At 40.8% G+C, this 15,621-nt stretch overlaps 1 protein-coding gene across 1 annotated transcript in view; it reads left to right on the top strand.

Annotated features, from left to right (window-relative positions):
* Positions 1 to 15,621, top strand: part of TNKS (tankyrase) — a 67,646-nt gene that overhangs the window by 13,322 nt on the left and 38,703 nt on the right. The window contains exons 4-5 of the mRNA XM_033173974.1: positions 11,941 to 11,977; positions 12,648 to 12,723. Of these exons, the coding sequence (XP_033029865.1) occupies positions 11,941 to 11,977; positions 12,648 to 12,723 (113 nt within the window). The remainder of the gene's footprint in view (positions 1 to 11,940; positions 11,978 to 12,647; positions 12,724 to 15,621) is intronic.

Here is a 15,621-nt window from a genome sequence, read left to right as displayed (position 1 = left end):
ATTAACATGCCCCCCCAGACCAGATGATCCCAAATCATTCCTCTTCAGTGTATTTACCCCCAATTAATTTCCCAACAGATTTCATTCCAATTGATTTTGGTTTCCTTACATATACCCCATCTTCTATAGTTAATCTTAATTTATTCCTCAAATTTATACATTACTCAGTAACAAAGATCACCCTGCTCAATTCAGTTTGTTCAAATCCATTACCCACCCAGAAAAACTTTGAAAAAGATTTGAGGCTGTGGGCTAATTTCTAGCAAGGCCTCTGTTCCAAAGGAATAAATGCTGGGGAAAGGGAGAAAGCCCTACTCAAAAACTGCTCCAGTGTTTCCCTAGCTTGCTTATTTCACACAATAAGGGCGGGTGAAGTTTTTGCCACTTTCATTAACCTTAAAATACAGCCTTTAAAATGTACCACAGAACCACCTAGTTTATTATAGGTTAGTGTTTTGTTGATACAGCAGACTAAAATATCTACTTTTTGACATCTGTGTTACATTTGTTGTGCTTGGGAGTCTTGGAAATGTATTCCTTCCCAATAGAGGCTACACAAAGTAGGAGCATGCATTTTGAGGGGTAGAGGGAGGGTGATTCAGGGAGGGGAGATAGCATCACTTCCGGAAGCTGTACATCCCAGGGGCCCACTGCTTAGATCCTGCAGGTCTGCCCTTGCCAGCTAGGTGAACCTTCTGGAGGGCACCAGGATGGCGAAAGCTGTTGTAGGCTAATCTATATTCTCACAAGTGACATATAACTGCTAACAGCCTGCTGCTGTCCAATTAAAGACATTTTGATTTATTAATTATCAGTTTTAATCTACAGACCTTGGACAAAGCATTCAGTCCCGTAGAACATGGTAAACATGCAGTGGATTTAGTTGAGAGGAACTCAGGCTGATAGTGTTAGCAGGATCGTCCTACTCTCGTGTAGGACCCTGGCAGAGACACATGCCCGACTGGTATGTTCTCTCCCTCCTGGTTGATCGTTCGGGAGCTGCAGACACGGGGAATGAATCTCCAACAGATAGGTCATGCTCAGGGTAGACCTTCTTTTGAATTCTAGCAAAAAGGCTGTTTGTAACTTGATGAACACAGCAAACCTGTGCCAAGGGTAGGGAACCTTTGATCTCCAGATGTTGTTGGAATCTTAACATCCATCAGCACTAGCCAGTGTGATTAATGATGACAAATGATGAGAGCTGCACCCCAATAGGGTCACAGGTTCCTCACTCCTGTTTTCTGCCCTTAGGAATGTCCTCCCCCCACCCCCAATACTCATCAAATACATGTATGTATGCATAATTCCTCATGATCTTGTTCTGAAATCATGAAGTAGAAGTTTTTCTAAGAGGTATTGCCAGTATTGTAACTTGGGTAAAAATAAATGAGGAATTGCAGCTAAGGGTTTTTATATTGGCCAAGGTACGCTTATAGTTCTTGGTTTATTTACAGCTTCCTTGGATTAGCATTTTAAATTTGCCAAAGTGTTTTATATTCTTTTACTCTCACAACAACCCTTTAAAGTAAGGCCATAGTGCAATTTTATCAAAACATGGTTTATTCATATGCAGCCATTCCACTGCTAAGCCATGCTCAAGGTGGCTGCAATTTCAAAAAAAAATACATAGTTCAGTCTGCTACAAAAATATAAGAAAATTTTAAACAGTCATAGACAATAAAGGGCAGGTGGAAATCGGCCAGCAAAACAGGGAGCAGGTCTTGTAGGTAAGATGAAGAGAACAGCACTACCACCTTAAGGACTATCATTATAGATTATTGCATAAGCTTTCTTGGGCTAGAATCGTCTTCATCAGGTGCATCATTCTTGGTATTCCTTGATGTTTATATGCAATATTACTGTTATACACTTAAAACCAATTCATCTTGGCATAGCTACCTAGGTGGTGAACAAAAGTTGAGAGCTAGTCTCATCTGGAGTTGGGAAGACATGCAGACTTGACTTGCTCTATGTGTTGTGTTGAAAGCTATGGCTTTCAGGGGTTCCCTAGAAACCTAATGGGTAATGGGGGAACAAGATCTATTTGACGGTTAATGCTGCGAGAAGTTCCACCTTGTGCTCAGCCTCTCTCTCTCTCTGTGTAAATAAAATCATATATCCACAAATACACTGCATTCTCTTGTGACCTTCATTCTAAGAAATCAAAACCCAAGGTAAGCACTGGCACTTCCTAAAGTCTTACATTGGTTGGAGATTGCATTACACTGGCAGCCTCACTCCTAAAGGAGTGTGAGAGAAACGTATTTCCTCCTTCTGTAAGCATCACTAGCTAGTTGTTTCTGTGTCAACATACATGTACTTGTGCAGATCTTTAGACATGTGCAAAGGGTGCTTAACTTAACAAAATAAACTGGTTTGACTGCATTAGCAGTACCTTCTACTGCAGAATCTCATTTGACAGATATAAAACCACAAGCCTGGAGGGGACCCAAGATACTGTTCAACCCAACCCAACCTTCCAATCCTTTATTAATATATTTGCTATAGGCTTAAAATGCCGCTGGACTGTTTTTTCATTTCTACTGTAAGCAATGGCTAGTAGGATATCCCTTTGAAAATGTACCACATCATTTTAAGTAATGGTACCCCACAGCAACACCATGTAATGGGTCTATGGCAAAGAGGAGGAATCTTAAATTAGGGCTCCAAATCAACACCCCCTGCTGCGCTGAATATTCTAAGTGGGTGTTTGGATTGTAATTCTATATAATGAAATTAATAGTGAACTATAAATGAGGGGACGACGACATTTTATTGGAGATCAAATTATTATTTTGGTAGACTTGGTCTGCCTTTACAGCCTGACAAGTTGGTTATCCCCCTTTGAAGAGAAAATGTTCTATGAACATGCTAGCAGCAACTATTCACACAGTGAAATGTGCTATAGTGACCTAGGAAATTGAATTAAAATGTTAGATGTTATCATCTGCAAAGAATTGTAGCAATAAATGGTCAATCATCCCGACTCCCAACATCTTCAGCAGTAAAAGCAGTGATGTTAGGAGTGTATTACAACCATGAACCAAAGAACTGCTGCTGATTTACATGTAATTGCATAAAATTGTAGCAGCTTGCATTTTTTTAATGAGGTGATTGCGAGGACATAGCTGATGGAGAGCTTGTACTCTTTCCTGTGATGTATTTATAATTCACTGTGTGAGTCTAGACATAAATATTTTGGAGACAGTAATAAAATAGGGATTTACTTTTAGATATCAAAATGACAGTTTGCACAATAACAAATTTTCAGCATAAATACCTGCAAAGAAGTTAAAGTGGACATCTTAATGAAAATGCATAATGTAATCTGCTGAAAGACCAATGTTTCATACCAATGTTAATACTTAACCTTTTTAGCTATGTGACCAGTTGAGATGAATGGGAATGAGTTTAGAAATCATGGTATTTGGCATGATTCAGAACTTAACACATATGTTTGAAGGGTGCTGATGAACATGTGAATGTGAATTTTGGACTTTGTAGTGTTGTTGCTTGATCAGTCATCACTCCTTAAAAGCCTTTGCTATTTCTGTTCCTCCTCCCATGGCCCTTGTTCAACTGTCTGTTTTCAGTTGTCTTTTACTTCCTTGCAATTTCTGTATTGATGTCTCTGGTTATAGAATATCTCTTTATATACAGGTATATTTCCCGCCACGACTTGGGGCAAGTTGTTTTTGCCTGCTTTCTTCTAACAACTCAAGGCCCTCTGGCAATTTTGATCATGCAATCATTTATCACATATTCCCCCTCTTTTCTCTATAGAGTAATGAGCTGTGGATACAGGAACTGCTTGTTTATATACAATCACAATAGTGACATCTTAAAGTTGTGTTAAAAATCTCCTGGTAGCTCTAATCCACCCAACCCCAGCTGTTGGTTAATTTATGTGATACCTTGGAATGTTTACATACACAAATATTACCAAAAAAAGCCTTGGGATCATCTTAAATGCAACTGTGTACCCTTCCTCTGCTACTGCTGTTCTCTGTCTCCATTGTGCTGCACTATCCCAGATGTCTGGCATCACCTGTTGACAATAGGAGAGGCAGTTGGTATAGTGTTATAACAATTTACTGTCACAAATAGCACAGCACCAAAGGCTTTAAAAAGTCACTGTGTTGCATTAATTTATGGCATCACTGTCTCTGCTTTGTTTTTCTTGTTAGATTAAGACAGAACTTAAAAACTATTCTTTTTGTAGTAATTTGCTGCTTCAGATTTTTTAAAATAGGAAATAGATCTCTGAAAGGCATTGAGTTTATATCTGGCCAAGTTTGACTTTTATGGTAGTTTGTTTGGTGCATCCACAGTTCATCCACAACTTCATTGTAATGAGCTGCAGAAGGTGTGGATATGTAACTGATAGAGCAGTTTTGATATGATTATTATGCCTTGTACAAAATGCATGTGGATTTATTTTAGCATGGGTGGTGTGACAAGGCTCTCTGGACCAGCTCAACTCCATGACAACCATAGGACTGTCCCACGTTGTGACTGGCCGTACACATGATTAGGACATACCCTTGATTTTAGTCTGCAGCTCAGATCATGCGGGGTAGTCTGGATTATTTTGGTGGTGGTGTGCCATTTAACCCCATTGGAATGGTCAGACCATCATCTGTAGCTTGGTATTGCAGTGCAGATCCCCACTGCATAGTTGAGGGACCCATGAGGATGGCCTGCCCATGGATACTTACAGAATATGACAGATGCATGAATGCTTTGGGAGATTTTCCAGAAGTCATATTTGACAATCGTGTTGATGTCTTGGTCTTGCTATAGAATGGCGAGATGCGCTGGGCTGTTGACACAATTGTTCTCGAGTGCCCTATCCGGCACTGTGGATTTCCAGTGGGTTCCTGCTTGTCCAAGGATATTTTTAATATATTAAGCAGTTTATAAAGGCTAATTAATTAATTAACAACACTCCCAGGTTACTTACGTTTTTACTCTCCTGCCCCCAAGACCCACAGACTTTGGCAGCAATGACAAAAACAAAAAGAATTAAATACAGCACTGGGGTGGATGGAGAGGTTTAAGACTCTCTGTTCAACCGGTGCTCTGATGGAGATGCAGTTTTCCCCTTCTCCTGTCGCAATACTAATAATCTGATGAGTGGAGAGGGGACTGCAGATGTCCTAACTGCATAGGGGTGGCACATGAAAAAGTGCCTATCATAATGATAATTAAATTCTGACATAGGTAAAGGTCATGGTCTCTGAGGTCTGGGATAAATGACAAAATACCATCTATTGTACCTCAATGCTTAGATAATGTTTTCAAAGTTTAATAAGGGGTAAGTGCTTCATGGAGGCTTTTAGACTATGCCCTGGTCATTTTTGTTTTTAAAGGCACATGGCATAGCCACCTTGCTGAAGCCAAGCAGGACTGCATCTAGGAAGCAGGTGTAATCAGCTTTGAGTTGCATGATGGAGAAAGGCAAGATATACACACACTAAATAAAATATAGCTACCGTATTTTTCGCTCCATAGGGCGCACCGGACCATAGGGCGCACCTCGTTTTTAGAGGAGGAAACAAGGGGGAAAAATATTTTTCTGGTTTTCCTCCTCTAAAAGCCCTGTTTTTTTTGAGGATCAGCTAAAAGTTTTGAAGCTTTTTTTGCAAAGGGAAAAGCTCTGTTTTTCTGAGGATCAGCTAAAACTTTTGCAGCTTTTTTTGCAAAGGGAAAAGCTCTTTTTTTGAGTATCAGCTAAAAGTTTTGCAGCTTTTTTGCAAAGGGAAAAGCCCTGGTTTTTTGAGGATCAGCTAAAAGTTTTGCAGCTTTTTCTGCAAAGGGAAAAACCCTGTTTTTTTGAGGATCAGCTAAAAGTTTTGCAGCTTTTTTTGCAAAGGGGGAAAAGCAAAGAGGAAAAGCCCCGTTTTTATGGGGTTCAACTCACATTTTTGCAGCTTCTAAAGGAAAGGGAGCCTTTTCTACAGTTTCCAGACAGATAATCTAATCAGCCAGTCACATGTTGCTGGGGAAACAAACAACCTCCCTCTGCAGTACATTCAACAAAGGAGGCCTGGGCAAGAGGGCGGGGCTAAAAGGGAGCCAGGACTCTTATCTCTCTCCCGATCTCTTGCTGATCAGCTGCTGAGCTGGGCCCTTTCAACACCAACTTTTCTCTTTGTAAAATAAAAAGCATGATCCTCTTTTGGCCCCTGGGCAATTCAGCTCCAGGGACCACCACTCGCTCCGTAAGACGCACAGATATTTCCCCTTACTTTTTAGGAGGAAAAAAGTGCGTCTTATGGAGCAAAAAATACGGTACTCCATAGCCGTGCTCTTACTTTAAGAATGTTTTCCTTTAGCACTCTTTTTCAAAAGATAAAATGCCAAACAGGTTGTTTCCCTGCAGCAAATTCTTCACTGCTGCAGGTTTCTCCTTCATTATGTTGCTACAATTCTAACACTACTGTAGTAGCATTGGCTACCCCTAGCATTGAGCTAAAGCAGAAATCCCTCCCCATCCAATAGTATGGTCATGTATCCTTCTTTGTTTGAAAGGCTGACCAGTCCCTCTGGTTTAAAGAAGGGAGGCAAGGGCCTTGACGTTGCCCATCAACAGTTAACATCTTGATTGCTTAGGCCAGTGTTTTTCAACCTTTTTTGGGCAAAGGCGTACTTGTTTCATGAAAAAAATCACGAGGCACACCACCATTAGAAAATGTTAAAAAAATTAACTCTGTGCCTATATTGACTATCTATAAAGTAATTTTCCCACGGCACACCAGGCAACATCTCACGGCACACTAGTGTGCCGCGGAACAGTGGTTGAAAAACACTGGCTTAGGCCACCTATGCATTGGATTTCATTTTAAATTCTAGTAATTGCTTCTTAATATGTATTTATACATACCGGTACAGTATATATTAGCACATGCACATTTTATCGTGTGTGTGTGTGTTTATGAGTATGAATGGCCATTTTATTCCCCTCAATGGTTGTTGGTACAAGCCCTAAAGTCAGCAACCTTGTTCTTCTGGAGTGATATAGCTTACAATCCTCGGTTTTGTTGGCAGGCTGCCAACTCATGAGCCTGGGAGACACTCCACTCCAATACTTCCTATATGCCTGTATAGTTTTAAAAATGGCTTCAGTTTGATTCACTTTGCAAGAGAAGACAAGGAGGCTGCTTGAGGCCTGCTTGAGGGGAAAAGTAGCTGAAGAAGTTAGGTTGGTCATCTCAAGGGAGTGCATGTTGCAAGTCATATGTGCAGGACATGACCCTGGCCAGTACAATCCAGTTAGCCATCAGTACAACAAGTGCCCCTTCAGATCCATTATTCCAGTTTAAAATCCAATTATGCTAATAAGGTAGTTGCCATGCCAGCTAAAGCAACAAAAGAAAACTCCATCAGGGTAGTAGTGGGGTAGGAGAACTGAAAACAATGCTAATATATTTCACGTCTGGCAACCAATGTGTCTCTTTGGTTTCAGACACAGTACATGGATAGATGAGTTTTAAAAGCCTGGGGCACAATTTTTCAGGGCACTCTAGAGGCTGTGGTGGCTCATCTACCAGAAGTAATGTATTTTGTGTTAACTCTGGAAGTCGTTACTAGATTCTGACCAAACTAAGCATCCTAGAGCAAAAGATACAACAGGAGACCACAAAGCCATACGAGGTATTGGAAAACATGACTGCCAAGGAATTACGCATTTCTTGTATCAAATCAGTTTTGGAATTTGCTCTAAAGCCTTTGTTTACTAGGGACTATAAACTCCAGGTTTCCCAGTAAAAAATGTTATGGTTGCCTAGATCTACTCTGCCTGTAATCACTTGCCGAATCACTCAAACCGCCAGGCCAGAACCTGTTGTCCTCCTTTGCTTTTCCTCCACTACATCTGGTTTCTGCTCCTTTGGGCACATGTGCAGTATGTCAGACTTCCTCAACCTCGGCCCTCCAGAGGTTTTAAGACTACAATTCCCATCATCCCTGACCACTGGTCCTGCTAGCTAGGGATCATGGGAGTTGTAGGCCAAAAACATCTGAAGGGCCGAGGTTGAGGAAGCCTGCTGTATATAGTCCTTTTAAGGACTCCATACAGTCTCCTGCCTCCTGATGGCTGAAGCAGAGTTCTTTTCCAGTTGCCAAGAAGCTTTTTTAAAGGGCCCCCTCTTGCTTACTGTGCTTGCTCTTGGCTTCAACACGCACAGGTGCTCTTTCCCATTGCCCAATGGTGCTTTGATTGGTGATTCTCACTCTCTATTCTGTCTTCTGGAGACCCTTTCCTTACAAATCATCTGCTCCTTCTGTCGTTGCCCCCCCCCGTGTGTGTGTGTGTGTGTGTGAGAGAGAGAGAGAGAGAGAGAGAGAGGTTTTTGTATGTCACCCTCTGGTCCTCCTTTCCCAGCTGCTCATAACTGTGCCCTACTTTATAAAATGATTCCACAGAGAAATGAATCCAGTACTGTTCTTCCTTAAGCAGCACTTACCTCCTCCACCTCACCCTTCCTTCTCTTACACCCTATATTGTTACTGAGTGATCATCATTGCTGTAAAAGTGATGCATTGTTGCTGAGCTATTCCTCACTGAAGTGTTAAGTATGTATATTTTGATTCTCTCAATTTTGAGACCTGTGTGAGTGTAAGTTGCTGGATAAATCTGCCAATGCCCTTTGTTGCCATTGTCTATAATTCATGACTCTTTTAGAATATGCGTATGTAAAACAAGTGTCTCCTGAAAGCCTAAGTATTCAAATAATTAGTTGTCATTCGTAGCTATAACAATCTTGATGCTGCCCTTTCATATATGAATATATTAATTCATGGATCTGATTTTCTTGACTGGGCAGGAAAAGAGTGATCTGAGAGTGGAGGATATCAACATCATTCCCTTGTCATGACTACATCACTTGTTGCTGAGATTTTGCTGAGATTTTGACTTTTAGCAGCTTACCTTCTCCGCAGAGGCAGGGGCCCTATTTGGATGGTCTGCTTTTGGAGGCTGATGGAGCAAATTGGTTTTCAGATGACTTGGAGCCTGTGGGGCAGCGGTGGGATTTTCTGATGGGTACAGTTGATGCTTTGTTGAAGCCCTGGCTGATCTGTGGAATATGCAGAAGGATTCTTGGTCTGTTAACGTTATTAGCCCTAAATATCTTCTCCTGCTTCGTAAAGCTCTTCTAACTTCTTGGTATACACCAGAGCTTCGGGCAATGAAGCAAGGTGGGAGATGGCTTTCTTCGGAGGCAAGTAGAGCAAAATTTCAGGTGAATGCATCCAAACACCCGTGAGTGCTCTTTATCGAGCCTAATCTTTGCTAGTGAAGAAGACATACATTGCTGTTTCCATTGCATCCTCACTGTGTTGTCTGGTGGAGCTTTTCCAGGTAGTATGGGGCCTTTTACATTGCCCAAAGGAGACAATAGAACTGACAGTGACTTGCTATGTCTTGTTTGCCAAGCATTTTGAGGATAAAGTCTTGTGCATCTGCCAGGATCTTGCCTCCGCTGTTACAGATGAATCTCAAGAGGTGTCCAGAGCACTTTCTAGTCCTCCTGTTCTTGATCAACCAGCAAATAATAATGTAGTTCTTTAGAATCATCCTGCAGATTGAACAAAGAAGCTTGCGCACTTTCCAATTTATTCATGCTTCAGCAGGATATGGTAAAGTTTGAAACATACTGTAACCTTGTTTTGTGTTGTGGTACTAGCGAGGTTGTTGAGTGTAAAGCAGGAATGCCAGTGATCCTCAAAATGCGTAAGTGTATTTCACCTAGGTTGTCTGCTTCGAATAATAAAAAAAAAATCTCTCTAACCACTAGCATAGTTAGCAGTTTGTATTTGCATGTGAATAGTAATGTTTAGTGTTTCCACTTGGGTGCTGCATACAAGGTTGTAGCTGATGGCCAGGATCCAAAGTACCGGTAACAGCTGGACTAGTTCCACATGCCTAAGGGGAATTCATTGAACAGCAGTACCCTGTCTAGTTTATGATATGGTATTATCTATTATTCAGAATAAAAAATCCTACTTGTTTCACAGAAGTCCTGGGACACACCCAAGAATCCCTCTAGCACTCAGGCAGCATGTGCTGAATTTCTTTTTTTCTTTGTGAAAGGCAAAAGAGCAAAAAGACAGTGTAAGGAGGAGTGAATAAAACTGTATCTCCCTCTAGTCCTTAGTGATATTGCAGTATGAGAAAGATTAGACGACATGCACAAAGTCTCTGGTAAAGGTAAAGTGACCCCTGACTGTTAAGTCCAGTCGCAGACGACTCTGGGGTTGCGGCGCTCATCTTGCTTTACTGGCTGAGGGAGCCGGCGTTTGTCCGCAGACAGCTTTCAGGTCATGTGGCCAGCATGACTAAGCTGCTTCTGGCGAACCAGAGCAGCGCATGGAAACGCCGTTTACCTTCCTGCCGGAGCGGTACCTATTTATCTACTTGCACTTGGATGTGGGTGGCACTGTGGTCTAAACCATAGCCTAGGGCTTGCCAATCAGAAGGTCGGCGGTTCGAATCCCCACAATGGGGTGAGCTCCTGTTGCTCGGTACCTGCTCCTGCCAACCTAGCAGTTTGAAAGGTCTCTGGTACTTCCAGCTAAAGCAAGCATGTCCAAAGTCCGTTTTGGGGGCCTAATCCGGCCCGCCGGTCGATTTAAACGCAGTCTGAGTGCTCCTGTTTCCTCCTCTCTTCGTTGAGCTAGGAAACAAACCATAGAGTTACGTCTGAGCAAGGATTTGTGCCTTGTTTCTCTCAAACTGCAACAAAGGAGCCCATGTTTTGTTTTTGGTTTGTTTGAGAGAAACAAATCATGAATGCTGATTAAGATGTGATTTTAAGGCAGCCACTTCATGGCTTGTTTCCCCACCAACTAAGGAAGGAGTGAAGTGGGATCTCTTGACAAATTACACAGTGTGGCTTAGTGTTGTGCATCTGTGGCCATTGAATAGAAATTATGAGTGTGCTATTCAAATATTCCAACATTGATTTAACACTCATCATTCAGTAGTTGTGTCCGTGTGTGTGGATTTGTGCAAGTGTCCCTGGATTTGTGGAATGGTTTTTAATTGTAATATTGCTATGAGTGACCTGCAGAGTGAAAGGGCAATGTTAAGATGGCCTGGATACTGTAGCTGCTATTGTGAGGATTATTTTAGTTGTAATTTCCTGACTTTATGGCTTTTAAATTGAGGTATACTCAGCATTTCCCAGTTCAGGTTTTTGCAGCTATAAAATTTGAAGACCTAAGGGTTCAAATAATACTTTTTAAATCAAAAATGCTCCAGATATTCCACGGAACCCTTGGCGCTGGAAGTATAGCTAGAGTTCAGGACATGCATTTAGAATTTTGCCCTAAGATACGAAAACAGCCAAATAACCTTTTAATGGTAGGTTTTAAGTGCAGCTTTCTACATGCTTTTGCCCTTCCCCATCTCTTTTGATGCATTGCTTTCCTTAAGGCCAGAAGCATGCTCTTATGAGGCAGAGGCTTAGGAAGTTCTGACGTAAAATAATTGTTTTGCAAGATACTGTCAAGCTAGTAATGGATTCAGGGGTTTGTGGCTTTATATTTTTCTTACGTTTTCATGCTATGCTAGTACCGGTATGCTCTGATACAATGAATAGGAAAAGTGGGGGAGGATACATTGTATTCAGCTGCCATGCTGTTATCGGAGGGATTGTTTCTAGATACAGGTTTAGCATTCATTGGTTGTCTGAAGAAAGCCATTTCATCCGAGGATTGGACAAGAAGCTGCGTCAGTTTGCTGCCCGTCTCCAAGGCACTGGTGATGCTGCCTCCACAAGCTGGCTAACGTCACAGCTCCATCACCCAGCGGGGTGTGGGCTCACTCTCCCCCCATCCCCCGTTCTGTTTAATTCTGTATTTGCTTCCTGCTGCATTTCTTAATCTGTCTTCTGCCAAATGCTAACAGCATGATATTTTGCAATCATTTAGGTGAATACAAGAAGGACGAACTCCTGGAAGCTGCTAGGTAAGTGCTGCTCAGAATACAAATGGTTTTTGAAGGGAGGATGTAGAAAGCCGGGATGAAAAATGGGCTTTTATGATCGCTGTCATTCTGTCATTACCCTAATATGAAATTATGCAGATAAACAAGCCTTGTTAGCATGGGTTGCTTTGGATTTTAGCCACTTGCAAAAAGCAAAAGAATGTGTTTATTTGTAATCATGCAGTATGATGGGGGGTGCTTGCATTTTGACATAATGTACTCCAAATTTCATTTATGTTTAGAGAGTGATCATTTTAGAAAGAAATAGTATATTAGGATTATTTTCTCTTTATACCCGAAAGGCATATTTTGCATTTTCTTATTAAAGCCCATCATAAGAAACCTTGAGTAAGAGCTCTGAAGCTATATATAGTGTCTTGGGGAATGTAACAAAAAATAGGTGTTTGGGAAACGTCTTTTCAGCAGATACATAAAACCAAGTAAAATATAAATTAAACATTAAATTGATGTTAATCTTTTACATGGTGTATTCTTAAAGGAAATGTTTCAAGGTGTCTGTTTTTTTGCAATTTGAAATGCATATTAGGTGGTTCTTTGAACATGCCAGTATATAGAACAGTATATAATGTGAAACTCCATTTCAAATATTTTATAAGGGGCTCTCCCTCTTTCTTACTTCTCTATCATGCAGGAGTGGTAATGAAGAAAAACTAATGGCTTTGTTGACACCTTTAAATGTGAACTGCCATGCAAGTGATGGGCGAAAAGTAAGTCTGTGCATATTTAACACATTTTGTCATTTTTATTTTTTCTGACAGCTAACCTGCATGCCTTGTCAATTTGAAAATATTTTTAACCCATCACTTATGTGGAAGTGTTGTAATTCATGTCTGTTAACTATGAAATTAAATGATGCTATGCCTAATATTGATGGTTTGTGACAGATTGACAGAGGCAGTGGAGCGTGCACTTGAAATCATGCTATTTGTTTCAAATGTCAACTATTGGGCTATGCTTCAGATGGTTCAGCTATAAAAATAAACTGCATGTTTGGGCTGTTAATAGCTGTAAAATAGCAGTCTGTCTAGTATTTTCTTTTTTGTGATATTCTCCAGTTAAGAAAGGTAGGAGTCTATGCCCCTACTACTATGCTTAGCATAGCTAATTCCATGTCGGTATGATTTGTGCCTATTGAATTCTCTTAACTTTTGATATTTTTATGCTTTTGATGTCTGGCTGCAGCTTTATATAACGGGGATGTTGAATGAAATGGATTGGGTTAGAAGGGGAAGGAAAGAATGACAGGGTACCAGCCAGACTTCATGACATGTTCTCTTAAATTACATAATGTGCATTTGACCATTTAATTTCTCTGCTTAGCTTTGAATTTTTGTAATTGTTACACTGGAATTTGCTCTTGGGACTGACAGGTCCACACAGATTAGGAATCTTATCCTTCGGTGACTATTTTTAGGGTTTGCCAAAATCTTCACAGCATAGTCTCAACAGGGATGACCAGCTGCTTTGGCCTGCAAGGCTGGATCATTCCTGCCCAAGCTGAGCTGGAGAGGGAAGACTCATAAAAATTGGGGCAGGTTGTGGCCCTTGGTCTCTCAGTTGGCTATTTTGGAGCTAAATCTTTTTAAAAGAAGTTTATTCATTTGCAATGCAAAAAGGGCCAGTTTAAACATTTTTTGACACAAAACACTACAGAGCAAGGCTCGTGTAAGTGCCATTTATTTCATTGTTTATAACTGCTTATACTTGATGGGAACATGCCCTTTCTTTTTAATAATGTTGTCTGTATTCTTGATTAGTTGTACTGATTTAAAACTTGGTGGCATGCATTGCTTTTGTGTGTGTGTGTGTGTGTGTCTGTGTGTATGATTATATATATTGTTTTGTTTTTACTTATTTGTTAGAATGGCCATCAGTTGGTTTTACTGTCACAATGAACTGTGTACACTATTCCCCGCCCCCATTTGTCAGTAACCGTCTGTGCAAGCAACTTATATTTAGGAATTATTCAGATGATTTGTAGTACTGTATTCTTAGTCTGATAGCATGGGGAAGTCTTTTAAGTGAGGATATGCAAGTGTGTGTTTTTATTTAAAGAGTTTTCTTTTATAATCAGTATTCTTAATATAGAAGTCCTGAGCAGAACTTTTTTGTGTAGCTAAACCCCCACAGATAGTTAAATGAGGCCCAAAACAGTATGCCATCAAGTATAGTATTAATGGTTCAGGAATATAATGTATCCGAATGTTCTGAAAGGAAAAGGAAAGAAGTTCAGTGTATTTAAAACAATTGAGATGCAGTAGCAGATAAAATTGATCAAAACCAATAGATTTCTATTCAAAACAAAAATAAAATTATTATTAATAACAAAAACCATTTATATAATGAGTATATTTGGTAACTACTGTTGAGAGCTCCTCTGTTGAGAACTGTTCCTACCATGTCATGGATCTTGGGGTATCCCTACAGGTCAGCAAATGATAAGTTCCTTTTAATCTATTACTGCAACTATTACTGTAACAGTTCTCTCCCCTATCAAAATGGCTTATGTCTTCTGTTGAAAGCATACTCCTTCTGTCAGGGAATAAGTCACATATCGCATAGGGAACAGTGCACACGTAATGCTTTTGAACATTGAACCTTGATTGGGGTTGGGGAATGCTGCTGGCTTCTGCATTGACCAAAGGAATGCGATTTTGAGACTATTGCCTTTCAATATGTTTCATTCTGTGATACTGCTGAAGCCTTCTTCTCCTTTCCTTCTTCTGGCATCCCCAAGGTTCAGTAGTGTACCAAATTGCATAACTGTCTCATTGCTCTGGCTTCACCATTAGTATTAAATCCACCCTAAAAGCCACCAAAATCTACAGCTGGCTTCAGGTAGAATTCAGCATGGCACTATTACAAATGTTCCGTCTATGCAAGCATATCAGCTTGCCAGATGACTCCCCATGTGCTGTTCTGGGGGGGGGGGTGTTCTGCCCCCCCATGCCATTTGGGGGGGCACATCGGGGTGGTGGTCATACAGAGAGGAAAGCCCTATTGTGCAAGTGGAAGCCCTTGTGCAGGACTTCGTTGAGGTTCGTTGGGTGAATCCCACCCTTCATCTATGGGTTTCAAGGCTCCACCATATTAGGCAGAAAATACCTAAGTTGAGTACCAGGTTACATTCTGCCATCTTTCCATGTTTAAGCATCCAATTAGGCCAAAAGGATAGGCGTTAACCAGGGGTGTGACCTTTTAGTTGGCCTAGTAAAGATTGCCCTCATGTGGATTTGGAATTTATCTGGAAAATTCCCTTTATTAAAACACACACACACACACACACACACACACACACGTACTCCCTTTATCTCTCTCTATTATGTTCAGATAAATGAGTAAAATGGTTTGAGCTTCAGATACTTGACATTGTTGATATAGGAAGATAGGCTATGCATGGCTAAATAAGTGACCTAGGAGCAAGCCTTAATTTTGGGTCAGGAATCCCAGCAATCAGAGTAATGACTGCGAAAGATTCATGTGCACAGCAGTCATTACTTAAAACACTAGTGTTTGTGCAACACAAACTGGTTCTAGGTACCAACATTAATTGCTTAGCTGAAATGTGAGGATGCGCTTTTTTGTATACAGTTATAAGAGGCTGT

This window comes from Lacerta agilis, chromosome 16 (assembly GCF_009819535.1).
Source record: "Lacerta agilis isolate rLacAgi1 chromosome 16, rLacAgi1.pri, whole genome shotgun sequence".
NCBI classification, from domain to species: domain Eukaryota; kingdom Metazoa; phylum Chordata; class Lepidosauria; order Squamata; family Lacertidae; genus Lacerta; species Lacerta agilis.
This window is presented reverse-complemented; position numbering and strand designations above follow the sequence as displayed.